The 15,281-nt window shown below is 44.5% G+C and overlaps 1 protein-coding gene across 1 annotated transcript in view; it reads right to left on the reverse strand.

The window, feature by feature from the left end:
* NIBAN1 (niban apoptosis regulator 1) overlaps nt 1–15,281 on the reverse strand; it is a 73,607-nt gene that overhangs the window by 24,267 nt on the left and 34,059 nt on the right. Inside the window, exons 4-6 of the mRNA XM_069862318.1 lie at nt 14,636–14,750; nt 13,370–13,537; nt 898–1,013 (exon numbers count right to left, since the gene is read on the reverse strand). Of these exons, the coding sequence (XP_069718419.1) occupies nt 898–1,013; nt 13,370–13,537; nt 14,636–14,750 (399 nt within the window). The remainder of the gene's footprint in view (nt 1–897; nt 1,014–13,369; nt 13,538–14,635; nt 14,751–15,281) is intronic.

Genomic DNA, 15,281 nt, shown 5'->3' on the forward strand with positions numbered 1-15,281 from the left:
CTAGTCTAAATCTGCCCCTCTCCAGTTTATACCCATTGCCCCTCGCCCTATCACTCCAAGCCTCTGTGAACAGTCCCACTCCAGCTTTCTTGTAGCCCCTTCTGGCACTGAAGAATGAAAGTACACAAATTTTTGGTGTTTTAAGTGTGACTGTTAATTAGCAAGATTCTGGCACAAGGAGTAGGTCTACTGGTTTATCCACTCAGGACCAAAAGCTTCATTGCCAAAGAACAGGGAAAAGCTAAATTAAGAGATTCTCCCAAATTTATGGCTACCTGCTGTTCCGTTCTTCAGAAAGCCTGATCTCTGATGGTGGCATCCAGCATTACAGCACAAAAAATGGCACTGTGTTGGTTAGTAACAAAGGTAACAGCAACACAAGAAAAAAATATCTCTTACTTGTCACAAATAGGTAGAAATAGTAGAAAAACAGAGGGCAGCTCCACGCAGCTGATGGATCATGCTTTCCGAGTCTGCTGTGTGTTGCCTTTGGTCTCACTGGTTTACCAAAACTATTAACCGTACTAAATGTGGTGGTGAGCTACTAGCCAAGTGCCTTGTTTTACACACAGCATTTACTCACCAACTGACCCCGTGCCATAAAATTAAAGCGGATGTAGCAGCCTTTTGGGGAAATGTGGCCATCCTTACATTCCAACACAACACAAGAACATAGTTCACAGCACACTTTCTTTCACGGCTTAGGAAGACACTCTCAACAGGATTTATTAAAGAAGAATTGTCACGTATCAAGAGATATTTCAAAACCTTTGTTACTTCTACCAACTAGATTTTGTTTTTAAAGCCACCATTATCTTTCCAGGAGGTTTTACAACCTTCACCGCCCTCAGAGCTGCCATATCAAAAGCCAACAAAAGCAGGAAGATATTCTTTTACCTCTTTTTCATTGCCGGTTATCATTTCCCATGTCCCATAGTGGCCTTTCTCCTGCCGGAAAAACTGAATGGCTTCTAAGAACGCCTGGACTTCGTACGTGGTCTGCTTCAGAAAATCTAAAGAAAACAAGAAGTAGCACAAAGGATTTACCCACAAATAATTTTAGAAATAACTATCTTTTTTTGATCCTTCTTCCTGTCCCATATGCATCCAGCAGTAATATTTTTAAACCATTTATTAAGTTTGAATGTTTTAGGACCTTGGGCTTTCACTGAGATCTGTCAGCCCAACGCTGAGCTATCACGTGGCACATATGAACTTTCACGCGCCATCCCACCTAAGCTGATAAGTTAAACCCACACCAATCCACGTTAAGAAGAGCAGCTGATAAGGGAAGGGTTTCAGGGAAGCAAGGCAGTCGCTAACACATGAAAGCTCACCCTTGCAAGCAATGTAGATTGGTACAGGGGAAGATTCTGAAAGTACATTCCAGGGCCAAGAGTTGGGAGCACCTACTCCTTTAATTGAAGATAAAATTAAGAATTCAAGATTCTGACAGTTGGATGATTGCAGTATGTTTCATGCCCTGGAAACATGAACCTGAGTTACCGATAACCTTTCATTTCCTTTGTTTAATTAAGGAATTGATGATCAACATGATTTTTCACAGACGCACAATAAACAGACCTGGACAAAGTAAGCACCGTGTTCAAACGAATTAAGCACAAAAATTTCAGACAAAATTGCGCTGCTTTCCCTACATATTTCAGGAATGTTTAACCACAGCTCTGAGCTGTCTGGTTATCCTCCACGGCTACCGCTGCTCCATGGTGGCTCTTCCCAAGAAGAATGTGATAGCCTGCAGCCACTCTGCTGCACAAACGAGACCACAGCACGGAAAAAACTGAGAAGTGGCTGAGCCAGTTTGCTCTTACAAACCGGGGATAACCAGTCATGCAACAGAAATTACATCTCGGGCATTTTGTTCTTTTCAGACTGCTAAAGGCTTTCAAGACAAAGGCAGCCCACACTCTCCTTCACACGAGAGCATCCAAAACCATCGCTAATCAAGACTGCACCACCAGTCACACAGGACAACTAGTTTGTCGTGATTTGAGGAGAAAGTCCCTCTGCCTCAAAATGTAGAAAAGCTCCCTGGTGCAATCAGATTGCCTGAAAAACTCAAGTAAGAAAACTGACCCCTGAAATACATCAGGAACTCAAGTGCTGTCTTTGCTGTGAAGCAGAGCTTTGGGATTGTTACAAGGATTAATGTCTTAAAAGAAAACCAAAGCCAAGATGTTTTATTGTCCCCACTACTGGCAGCACTGATCAGCTGAAGTCCTATTACACACAAGTAAGGAAGAAAGGAGGGGAGAGGAAGAATATGAGCACAGGCACAGAGAGCTGGGGTAGTTCAGCCTGCAGAAGAGAAGGCTCCAGGGAGATCTTAGAGCAGCTTCCAGTGCTGAAAGAGGCTCCAGGAAAGCTGGAGAAGGACTCTTGATCAGGGAGTGCAGGGATAGGACAATTTTCAGCTGAAAGTGGGGAGATTGAGATGAGATCTTAGGGAGAAATGTTTTCCTGTGAGGGTGGGGAGGCCCTGGCCCAGGTTGCCCAGAGCAGCGGTGGCTGCCCCATCCGTGGAGGTGTCAAGGCCAGGTTGGATGGGGCTTGGAGCCCCTGATCCAGTGGGAGGTGTCCCTGCCCATGGCAGAATGGTTGGAACTGAACAGGCTTTGAGGTCCCTTCCCACTCAAACCATTCCATGATTCTGTGATTCTCAAGGGTAAGCAGCTCCTTTCAAATATCCTGGTTTGTATAATGAGTTGCTTTGTGGAGTCAGAGTAAATTCTCAAGCCTTGCCTGTCAAGCAAGACAATTCTTTTGACTTGTTCATGAAACTTCTAAAGAGAGAAGCTTTATAAAGGCTTTGATACATGCCAAGGGCAATACAGGGATTATACAAATTATGGGAAACATGAAGGATTAGCACTACAGTAATGCCTGAAATGTCTCTTCCATGTGCTTTACACAAACAGGAACGCTACAGGAACCTACAATTACTTTGATCAATGCTTCACCCTGGCTACTGCTTGACCACAGCATTGTACAGATTTTATCTGCATAGCAGGCTCTAAGCTTTCAGATCTGCTAAGAGCCCAAAGGTCAGAATTTGACCTTTCAGAGTTTTCCCTGGGAGTAACAATTACTTCAGGAAGGTATGTTCTACGTACTGAGGTGCAGCAAACACTCTCCCAGTGCCACTCTATAGGTGCCATCCCTCTTCGCAGACATTTGGAGGTTCACAGAGATCAGCTTCTTCAAGCTTATACGATTGAACGTGAGAAAAGCAGCCAGGTAAAATCCCAATCATTCCCTCACTGCTACCGTCATGATTTATAGCATTTTTAACAGCAAGTCACTATAAGACGTTAAAATATCAGTATAAGAGTTGCAAGTCAGGCTGCTCGCTAAGAGCAGAATGTCCCCTGATGGCAGCTTTAATTAAAGAATAGTGTTCCACCTGAAAAGCTGGTGGAGTGCTGCATCTGAAAGCTTTTGTCCTCCCAAAATTAAACTCAGAATATTTTGATGAGAAGAAGGCTGGGCTTGGCTGGAAGAAGGAGAACTGCTGCTCCCACAGCCCCTCGATTGTGACTCACGTGTTTTCCTTCTTCACAGCTGTGCTCCCTCCTGACCAAAAGGGACAAAAGACCATCCAAAGGGCTGGACCTTGGACTAGCTGAGTTGATGATGCACCAGTGCTGACAAGAATCTCCCCTCTAAGATCATCAAGTTTTAAACTCCATACTCAAGGGAGTATTTTCTCTCTGGTCTGACTGTCCCCATCCCCACAGAGAAGTGGAAAGAAGGTGCTAACAGTCCCAGAGCAATTAATCTGAGTAGTTCATGGGAAAAATATCAAGCTGTAAGTACAATGAAATCCCAATAATGCATTCTTTCCTGTGCCAGTAAACACAGGAGAAAAAACACAATTATGGCAGTCTTACTACAAAAACAGCTCAAAGTAGAAAGGAAGCTTTATCTTTCAAGGCTATTACAGTTGCTTAATTTAGGCAACTTTATTCTCACTTTCCATAGGAGGAAAGAATTGCATCAGCGATAAGGCACTGAACAACTACAGCCATCCAGTGTCGGGCTATGCAGAAGCTGCTGGGCTGAAGCATGCAAGACAGAAGAACATTCATAGCATACAGCTCAAGAAAAGGGAATTGTATCCAAGCTGAGAGGCGCTGCAGTGCACATTCTCCAACATTTCAACAGGGAAGAGCCAGGACTTCTGTAAATCAGAATGAGCAGTTTATGAAGAGGCTGGAGGACTGCGGCTGGCTTGGCAGCCAGCTCCTTTATGCCGGGGCAATGCAAGGAAAACAATGAATAAGCTGTTGGGGTAGCCCTGCTTGCGTGCAAGAGAGAGGACGGTGCGTGGGAGATGGAAGCAGATGCTGCAGCTGCAAACAGGGCAGGTGGTAAACCCCAGTGGTATCTGGAACGATTGTTCATCAGCAGAGAGGATGACATGTGCTTCACTCTCCTGAACACCCTTGCAGGGGCTTCCCCTTCAACAGCTCAGGCTGGTTTCTATCGCAAGCGATGCGCCCATCCCCATTGTTTGTGGAAAGAGGAGCGAGTCAGGGGAGCTTGGTGCAGCAGTGGCTGTAGGTCACCTCTATCCAACTCCCACACAAAGCCATCAAGTTGACCAAATGTCTTCCAGCACAAGGCTGGTGAGGATTTACAAGCACCCAGACTGACACTACATGCTTAATCTGAGCTGGCTTGCACTTGGGAAGTTACCCAAGCAGCTTCTCCAGCTGCTAATGACTGCAACATCAGCTTATTTGTGGACACCAAGTCAAATTCTGCTTGTTCTGCTTAATTCTAAAATAAGAAAACTCACCTAGAGACTCTTACCTTTACATATTCAAGCGTGGATTCTAATTTTAGTAACAGATAAGATACTGTGAACCACAGATTATTTTTATAAACATAATGTAAAAGCAGTTCATTCACAGAATAACTGCCATAAAGCTCTGTTTTTAAAGATGGGAGGACATCTGGAAGCACCATGACTTCATAACTCTCCCCATATTCGCACGTCTCCGAGGCACAGCTGAATTTATTCAGCACTGCAGAGAGCTGTCTGTAGGAATAAGCTTCCTTGCAGCACACCAACAATCCCTCTTTAAAAAAAACCATAAACCTCAAACCGTAACTCCTCGAAACGATACCCAGAGGAGCAGGCTACTCGACACCCACTGAACACTCTTGTGCCTGGTGCAGAAATGGTAACTTCAAGGGTCACCTTCCTAATTTCAGCTGCATCTGATGTTTTGGCTGCTGTGGGACTTGCAGTCCCCTAATGAGGTGCTCCAGGCTACAAGCAGCAGTTCTTCTCTGTCACTTGGCAAATCAATGTCTGGTCATATGGGTGAGTAATGAGGAGGAAATCTCCAGTCCTAAGTCTCTCTGTGCTCTCCTGCTCACAGTAGGACAGCTGCACCTTTGTTTGAGGATGGACGTGTCACTTGCACGTTGTTTAAAAGCCCCTTGGGAAAGGTTATCTGAACAATTCTTCTGGCTCAATGACAGTTCTTTTGTGTCTAAAGACAGCAGTGGAAATTAATTGCACTGGTGAATGTGGTCTCGTCCATAGCCAGGGATTGACCAGTCTTGCAAGTCTAAACACTGAGAATCTCTGTGCAAAAACTTCTATAAATATGCTTTGTTATGAGAGCAGACGAGTGCTGCTGACCTCGCTGCCTCTAGCTCAAACTGTGGATTTCCAGTAAATCCAGATAAAATTAAATCTGTATTTGAACAGTACGGTTCAAATTTCGTATCTGTATGGACTGCAGACGGCTGTGTCAGGTTTCTTGCTGTGCTTTGTAGCAGAAAGGTCAAAACCAGATGATGTTTAATTGCTTATACGCTGATTTTTCTTAATTAATATCAAAGGAAGATGACTCTCTAACATCACATATCCTAGCCCAAGTATTCCAACATCCAGTTTAAACCGCGTGCCCCTCTGAACGGTAAGTGCCATTTGAAGCTATTCAAACTAATTATTGCAGCATGAGAGAGGAGGAGAAAATAGTCACACAACAGGAATGGTAATAGGTGTTTGAAGACAAACAGCCTATCATTTCGTCACTTAAAAAACACAAACGCAGCAACTGAAGTCTTCACCCAAGTAGCAGCAGAGCTCATTTCTGTACCACTCACGCAACTACACGGAAAAGTCTGTGTTTGGGAAGAAGAGGGAAATGTTTCTCCAGCTCCTCGTGGGACTTCAGTCAGATGTGATAACCAGACAGCGAGAGTTTTCCACCTCCCAGAACCAATGGGGTGGTTTGCTCTACTGAGACATCAGCGGCTCACAGCTCCCTTCTGCATCTCAGCTAACGCTGCCAACTGGGACTCGGTGGTTTTTGGATGCAGCAGCAGCATTACTGAACTAAACTGTTTGGAGAGCCAAGAAACTGCAGTCAGGATGTTTTATGATGTGTAAGAAAGGAGTATGTCACTCTTCAAAAACAAACTGAGTACCCCTCTTGCAATCCAGTTAACGTCCTTCTCCCATATGGACTTTTATTACAATAAATGTATTACTCTTATTGTTAATAATACCGAAGGGGTATCTTGACTGAGGACAAAGTGATTTACCAAAATGAGCTAAACCACCAAGAGTAATCTAAGCTTTTTGGCTGACATTTCACAAAAGGCTGAAGCCCAAAGACAGAAATGAACAAGTGTTAAAACAGAATCCAGAAGTCTGACCTCACAGAGCACAGGTTTTAATTAAAGAAATGCTGATTCTGACATAATGCCCATCATCTGACTACCAAACCTCGGAAGTTATCCACCTTCATCTGTTTCCTGCAGCACTCACATCTAGATATACATCCCTGAGCTGGAGAGCTGCCTACAGTTTGAGGAAAGATTCGGCATTCGGTGACTATTATTTTCCATAAGGTCTCTGAATTCTTCCTGCAGGAAACTATAATTGATATCAAAGCAACAAGGCACACAGCGATGGCTGTATATTGTAGGAGGTGATTGTGTCAGGGAGCGCAGGGATAGGACAAGAGGTTTTAAGCTGAAGGAGGGGCGATTGAGATGAGATCTAAGGGAGAAATGTTTTCCTGTGAGGGTGGGGAGGCCCTGGCCCAGGTTGCCCAGGGAAGCTGTGGCTGCCCCATCCCTGGAGGTGTTCAAGGCCAGATTGGATGGGGCTTGGAGCCCCTGATCCAGTGGGAGGTGTCCCTGCCCATGGCAGGGGTGGAACTGGATGGGGTTCAGGTCCTTTCCAACTCAAACCATTCCATGATTATACATAAAGGTAGGAAAGCAGCCTTGCCTGGCTTTTGCCTGCCATTCTCAGCAACTGCAGCTTTGGTCAAACGTCTCTTCCCACCACAAGTCACTAACAGTCCAACATACTTATGAGTTTCCTCCGACAAGACACCAGGGCCCATGAATACCTCCTCAAATCACCAAAAGGCACAGGCTGATTTTGGTTAAGGAGCAGGGGAGGCAAAAGAGCCACTGGGAGGAAATGAAGATGACAAAGGGTCGAGTTTGGTGACCCTCCACTGATGGGGAGAATGTTTAGCACTCTTATAATACGGGGAATACGATAAAGTAGTAGAAACTGTGTTTAATTTTATATGACCTCACAACAATATTTCCTTGCTTCCTCACCCATTTGTTGGAAAAATGTCTCGATTTTGTAGCTCCTTCTGCCCATCACCTTATATAGGAAAATCTTTGTATAGATATCAGTGAAATCCCTTTCTTCTTGCAATGCTACAAATAGAAAGTAGGAGGTGGATAAAGCTGAAAAATATTTGAGTTTTTAATTGTCTTAGTTTTTGTTTTAGCAGTCTCAAAAGATGATGTTTGCACCATTTACTATTTCCACTGGACACTACTATCCTCAACGGAACAGCTTCCACGCTAAGAAATGCAAATTATATTTTTCCTTATCCTTCCAAGTCAATCTTCTCCCACCTTGGCATCTGTTTCTTTCAAACATACTTACATTGTTTTTTCCTCTGCTTTTCATTATATATACTCTTTAATTAAAAAAAAAACTCTAATTCATTTTTTTAAAATTCCTTCTTTTAAAATTAAAGCTAGTAAAAAAGAAAGCTAATAAAAAAGAAAATATGAAACCCCAAATGAGAAGAGGCTGCTGAAAGATAAGGCTGCTATTTTCAAAACCTGTGCTGTGTTAACCATTTAAACACACAGCACGTTTCCATCTCTTGTACTGGTACTTCAAAGAAAGCTATTGCAGGCTGCCAGCCACCAAAGGGATTGGGGCGAAGGCAGCTGGAGAACATCAGGGAACTGCTCCTGCAGTTGAGGAATCATTCTTCCAACCTTTCAACGCCATCAAATAACAAATTAACATAACAACAAATGATTTCCCTTTCTAATAGTGATCTTTTTAGCAGAGATTTCCTGCAGTAGCACTTTTTCTCGCATTTCTGGTCAGACCTGCCTAGGATCTATCTGCTGTGGGTTGCTGGCTGTTGCTTATATAGTTTCTATTTGATGATAAGGAACTTCTAGCATTCTACTTTGAGGCCTTTGAGTAATATCATCACTTGGTGGAGGGTGGACAGGATACAGAGAATGGCTAAAAGAGAGTAAGAGACGTTGGCCCAGGTTGCCCAGGGAAGCTGTGGCTGCCCCATCCCTGGAGGTGTTCAAGACCAGGTTGGATGGGCCTTGGAGCAACCTGATCCAGTGGGTGTACCCCCCATGGCAGGGGGTGTAACTGGGCCAACATCTTTAGGGCTTTAGGGTCCCTTCCAAGCCAAACCATTCCATGATTCTATCTATGATCATCACATTATCATAAGGCAAAAAGCAACCACCCGAGTTCCCAGCAAAATTTAAGAGCTGTCGCTTGTAAGATATTGCGGAAAGCTGGTAAGAAAGGCAATGGCCATCAGCTCCAAAAAATGAACTTCTGAAAATGTCTGTCTCCAAAAAAATGAGCAAATAATCCCAACCCAAAGGGGACCACAGGTGAAAAAATGAAAGTGAATCCATCTGCTGGAACCTGGGTAGATGAGGAGAGGCTGGGAACTGGATCTTCAGAACTCGGGGCTCCTAACAGCTACAGCACTTCTAGAAAAGATCCTCTGAACAAAAGGACACTGCATCTTCTACAAAATGGAATCCTGCCATGTTAGTATCCAAACTGAGCGCAAAGCAAAGCCTAATGCCCTGGGTCTGAGAAGCATCAGCCTCGCAGCTCTGATGTTTTCCTGAGAGCAATGTATTATCAGCTTATTCATAGATCATGCAGTATAAAGCTGCTAACCACTAACAGAAGCTAGATGAGGTCATTTCCAAACAGGATACAACCCTGCAATAATACACTGCATTTACAGCAAATCAAGTTTTGCTGTGCAACTTCCCTCCGAGACCATTAAACCAAATTCAGCAGGTTTAACTCTTCACTTTACAGCACACAATGCCTGTATTAAAGCTGTTCAAAGCAGCACAAGCCAGATTACAAAGTACCTCCCTTTGCTGGGACTAGCAGCTTCATGTTTCATAGTCTAAACCATGAGTGCATCATATAAACACACAGAAAGAATCACAATATCTCTCATCTTCCACAATCTTGAAGCATTTTCCAAACCAGCTACTATATTCTGGGTGCAGGTGAGAATTTTTCTGCTGCTCAACATAGACACTGGAGCCCAAATACAAGTTTCCACCTGCACAAATGAGTATTTTCATAGCAGTCCTGGACCATTGCAGCAGGGCTGGAACTAGATGATCTTTAATGCCCCTTCCAACCCAAAGTATTCTATGACTCTATGATAAAGGCAGACCAATTAATTGCATGCAACAGCCCACATCTAAACCACAAGTAGGGGTTTAGGAAACTGGAGGAGAAAATGAAGACATTTCCTTCCACACTCCACTCTGACGCAAGCATAGCTTCTATAAAAACCCAAGAAGTTTTTAAAGCTAAGCATGACAAAATCCTGCACTGATGAAGGTCTGACCTCCTCAGATGCTCAAGAAGAACAGGCTTCCTGGAAGTAGCAGTGAACAGGCAGCAGATCCTTCCTACCAACATAATAAAAACTCAGTGTACGTGGCCGGTTGTGCCAGAAAATTTGTAAAAGCCATGACCAGTCAGGTTCTGACTGGCATAGGCTCATTTCAAAGGTCTTACACATGCTTTATTTGAACTGTACTCAAGAAATGGGCAAAACATCTACATATTCCATTGACGGTGAAGGAAAACATTGTCCCCTCTGACTGCAAATCCCTATCAATTAGTATAAAGGACAATGACAATAGGAAACTTGAGGGGGGAGAGAACCCGCAAGCGGCACATCTGAATCATATTTGCAAGCAGTGATCACTAAATCCAAATCCTTTTGTAATTATTCTCCTGACCATGAGTTCTGACCAGAAAACCCAGAAACAGAGGCTGGGCTGGTTATTTGTAACAGAGGGACTCAAAAGAGAGGAAACAGTCGAATGCCAGGGCGGCTCCCATCTCAAGACCACACGCTGATTCACTCCAGTTTCTGTTCAGCAAGAGACAGTATTTAATTCTGCTTCCTGGGAGAAAACAGACTTTAACCAAACACTCCTCCACGTTTTTGGCTAAAGGCCAGCACAATACATACCCTTCCAGAAGACGTAGATTATAGACAAGCCAGAAAGGCCACTTCTGACCAGACGTTACATCTGTCTTTCTCCTGTCCTTGCCAAATCTGCCCTGGCAAAACTTAACTTGTCACTTTTTAGAAGAAGTGGGGTGAGCACTGCCTTGGCCGCTGCTCTGTATCCCACTAAATTATATTCCATAGTCAAACTCAAAGGGATTTTCACATTTCTTCTCTTCTTTTTAAACAAAAGAACACACAGCCAATTTTCATATCATGAGCCTTACGACCCGTAGTATTGCTGCATGTGCCTATAACTTCGCTGGATTGCTCAGATATCTGGTTTTTTGTGGGCTGAATCGTTAGCAAATAAGGCTTTAAAAAGTATTAATGAAGTGACATCTTTCAGTCATGCAAGAATAACTATAAATCAATGAAAGTCCTAGGGAAAAAAAAAACCCTGAAGAAGTTCACTCCAAGGGCAGAGTTAAGGTTACCGGGGTGTTTGCCAGTGATCGCCTTTCCTCCTGCAGCACCTGGGTTTCTAGCAGATGGTGTGACACCAAGAAACACAGAAAATGCAGGCTTCCATTTCCCTAGCTGTAAAAACCTGTTCATTTTTTACAGGTGTAACAGTAGGTCTTAATCCAGACCATCTTTACCTACCAATCAGCCTGTCAAGCAAAAATAATGTGACAAAAAAAGGAGCCTCGATGGAGGCACTCCAGTGTCACTAAAGATCTTCTGTCGGATGAAAACTTGACCACAGAAAAAGCTGAGAGGGATAAATCCTGGAACAGATGCATAAATGAGCAATAGCTGAGCCATATGAGATATAATGTAACACAGACTCGCAGGCACTGGAGATGGAGAAGACCTATTAGGTCATCTAGTCTCAGCTCCTGCCAATTTGGAATGGCCCCCAGAGTGATGTGCTGAACTTTAAGAAAAAAAAAGGCTGCCAAAAGCTTTGTCAGGCCTGCTACACTTGCTCCAGAAGAGAGAAATGAAAAACCCCAAACCTAATGAGCAGGCTTCAAGTCATGTAGGACTGACAGTGCCAGGAAAACTTGATTGCATCCCCATCTCCTCACCAAACCTCAGCAAGGAGCAAAAGGGTGGCTTTCCAAAGCCCGGAGCACTTTCATACTGTACGCTTGCCACAGCTAAATCCAGGCTAGCGAGAACCAAAAATCACAGAAGCAGGCTGTGCCCTCAGGCACACTATGGGAATTGAGTACCTCTGGCAGCTATATAGGGAATATTTATTGAGACTCAAGATATTTGGAAGTGCCAAGTGAAGGCGTGTTCCTTCTAGACTGATGTCTCCAATCTATGCTAATCTAGCCATGAAACAGCCTTTATAGTCCCCATGACTGGGTAATTATTTGCCTACCAGTGTGTTTTAGCCCTCAGCCTCTCCACACCTACAAAGATTTGCATTGGAACTGCTTCCTCTGGTTTGTACGATACTGTCAGAGCTAGAAGGGTCCCCTGTGTCTTGTCACCTTCAGCACGGCTTGGAAGCAAGCTAGGCAGGGGGACCACCGAGTGGCAGGGGAGTGTATACTGCCTGGCTAGCACTGGGACCAAGAATCCTGCCTGTCCTGAGAAGATGGTGCCTGCCACCAGCTGTCACTGAGCACCACGCAAATAACTGCACATCTAGGAAAACCACAGAGAAATACAGTAACGTGTGTTTTCATCACAGAAACAGAGCCCTAAACAAGAGCAGGAATGCCTTTGGCAATGAAGAGTAGGAAAAAGAGGAGGCAATTAAGTAGGATCTGGAGAGGACCATGGGAAACAGCTGTCTGAGAGTAATGGGTTGAAGCTGATAGCCAGGAGACAAAAGCGACAGCTAAAAAAACCGACATTAGGAGCCACTTCTCTAGGTAAAACGGACTGTTCATACACTGCCCTCTCAATTAATTTATCTACAGACACGGGCTTCAGGCCCGAGTAGCTGAGATTCTGGAGAAGTTCCTGAGTGTTCTCATCTCCCACCAAGGCAGCAGGAGCAGACAGGACTCACAAACAACACTAAAAGCACGGAAGAGCCTGGACAATATGGGGGGAAACCAGGTCACCTTGATGGAAAAAGAGAAAAGTCATCTGAAACACAGGAACACATTTCTCTTTCTGAAGAATCCAATTCACAAATTACCTTCCAATTTCAGGGGAGAAAGGTCGTTTTTATTATCCTAGCAAGTCACAAGTTGGGGGGGGGGGGGGTGCAGTTAAGGTTTTCTAGTATAACGTGCCCAAAAAGTGAGATTGAAATTTACCCTTGTGCAAACAATTAATGCCATGTCTTACAGAGCTTTCATGTCCCTCCTACAAAGCTTAACCACAGCTGGGGGCTTGAGCTGCCATCTAAATGCCTGCAGAAAACATCACACATTTGACCACAGAAATGTAATGTGGTCCCTCCGTGTTGTACAAACCCCGCCTACTGTATCCACGATGCATTCATCGAGCTGGCAAACACAGGCAGGAGTTTGTCCTGCCGTAGTTAGTCAACATCTTTTATGATTTGGGATCATAATGCTGGATTTAGATGAGCTGGCAGAGAGGGGAATGCCCCTTTCAAAGCAGTTCCCATGTTTCCTACCCAAGCTTCCTACACTGCAGCTCAAATCCCACCTAACTTTGCTCTCAGCAAAGCAAGAAAGAGTATGTTAGCGTCTTCCTCAAGGCACTGAAAGCCAAACATCTAGCTTCTTTACTGTAATAGCTATTTAAATCTTCACGGGGGTGAACAACGCACAGGAAGAGGCCCATTCTGCACTCACCGTGGTTTGAGTGTCTCACGCAGTCCCCCAGCACGGCGCTGAACTGCCTCTGAGCTTCTGGCTCTGAAAAGCAATAGTAACTGTGCCGGGCGAAGGGCTGCCACAGGTACACCGGGAATTCCCTCGGCAGCTGAACGAAGGCTTGAGCGACCTCCTTCTCATTCGACCCTACAGAAAAATGCACATCTCCATTAGAAATCAGCATTAAACCATGTAGGAGCAACAGTGGTTTCTCCTTCTCTAGGGTTCCTAAATACAACTGCAAGAGGACCTCATGAACTGTCACTTCAAGCCCTTGAAGGTGAAGCAAAGGAAGCAACTCCAGTTCCCAGCTGGCACGAGTCATTATGCAGAGGGGGCGCTGTACAACCCCCCTTACAGATGACCAAACCCAACCTTGTCTCGGTGGGACCCATCGGGAGCCTGGCCACAGAGATTCACCTCAGAGGGTCTTCAAAATCTCACAACAGGGGAGAAAGCCCATAAAAGACTAACAGGGAGCCACTCTTTGTGAAGGGAGAGTCATGCAAAGCCCGCAAGCGGCCTTGGGCTCTCCCCATCACTCAACCCCAACTCCTGCAGAGGTGTGGGAACGCACAGAGGACACCTCCAGAGATCATTGCCTCACACGACCTTCCCTTGCGCCTTGGGAAAGGGGTGTAAGGAAGACACCTCCCAGTAGTTATAACTTTTAGTGGTATGAGACAGGACTTAAAAAAAACCCAAACCCTTGTCTGCATGTTGCCCTTATTCCTTTCCTTATGTGAAACATTTTCTTTATTTCTCCAAATCTGACTCTGCAACATGAGATGCACTCCCTTAAAAGTCTGGAACTTCTCCATCTTCATGGACAGGGGCAGTTGTTCCTGTCCCAGAAACAACAAATTCAGCAACAGCAACATTCCTGCCCTCTCTATGGGACTTATTATCAACCGTGAGTCAACACAGGCAGCTGGCATCTAAAAATGGAAACAAATAAACCAGGAATATTAACAAAGCCTAGGAACAATGGTGGTGTGGTTCCTGCTCTGCTTCTGCACAGCTTCCAGCACCTTTGTGCAGGGATGCTGTAAAAAAAGGGAGGCAGCATTTCTCTGAATGTTAACTTATAGCATCCTCTGCGTGTGTCCAGCTCTGGAGCTGGGCTTTGGCTTAGAAAAAGGGCTGCGTGGATCTTCCGTTGCCCTGGTTTAAAGTCTAGCCTGAAAGCCTGCCCAGAAGAAGTCTGCATAAGGGTTTGGCAGTTCAGCTTCCAGCAGGGCTTACCAACAGGATCTGGAAAATGTTTATCAGACAGCAAATTGTAATCTTCTTCTGAAGTCAGTACTTTGCCTCCCGCAGGAAGAACATGATATTTAGGGCTGGCTCCTTTCTGGTAGGCCTGGAAAATCAAGAGAGAGGGAGTCATGTAGAGATTTAAAGAGAGGGAAAACATAAAATACACAACTCATTGACAAAGCTAATGCACGGGGATATTCCCCAATAAGAAATTCCCATTGCAAGGCTAAATTTTGGATATATTCCCTAGACAAGTCAAATCTAAAACATGGCTAAATGTAAAAAACAGATTTAAAAAAATCCTCTCAGTACTCATCAGCTGTGGTGAAGAGTCAGGAACAGAAGGGAGGGGAAAAGCATAGAATTTTTTTCTAAGCTCTGTTTTATTTGTTAGCCAGGACTAGTCTGACTGCAGTAAATGGCAAATTAAAAACTTCACTGCAGTCAACTTGAAGCCCGCAAAACCTGCCACTTAAAATCCCAATGCAGCAGCAGGGGGATATATTACAATTAAATACAGAGAAGTGTTCTGTGATAGGCAAAAGAAGGTTCAAAGCGCTGGTAAAATGATTTGCTAGCTCGCGCAAACGCCTATGAGCAACGCAAGGCACTTGGCTGTCCCCTCAGGCATCCC

The sequence above is a fragment of the Phaenicophaeus curvirostris genome, chromosome 8 (genome assembly GCF_032191515.1).
Source record: "Phaenicophaeus curvirostris isolate KB17595 chromosome 8, BPBGC_Pcur_1.0, whole genome shotgun sequence".
NCBI classification, from domain to species: Eukaryota; Metazoa; Chordata; class Aves; order Cuculiformes; family Cuculidae; genus Phaenicophaeus; species Phaenicophaeus curvirostris.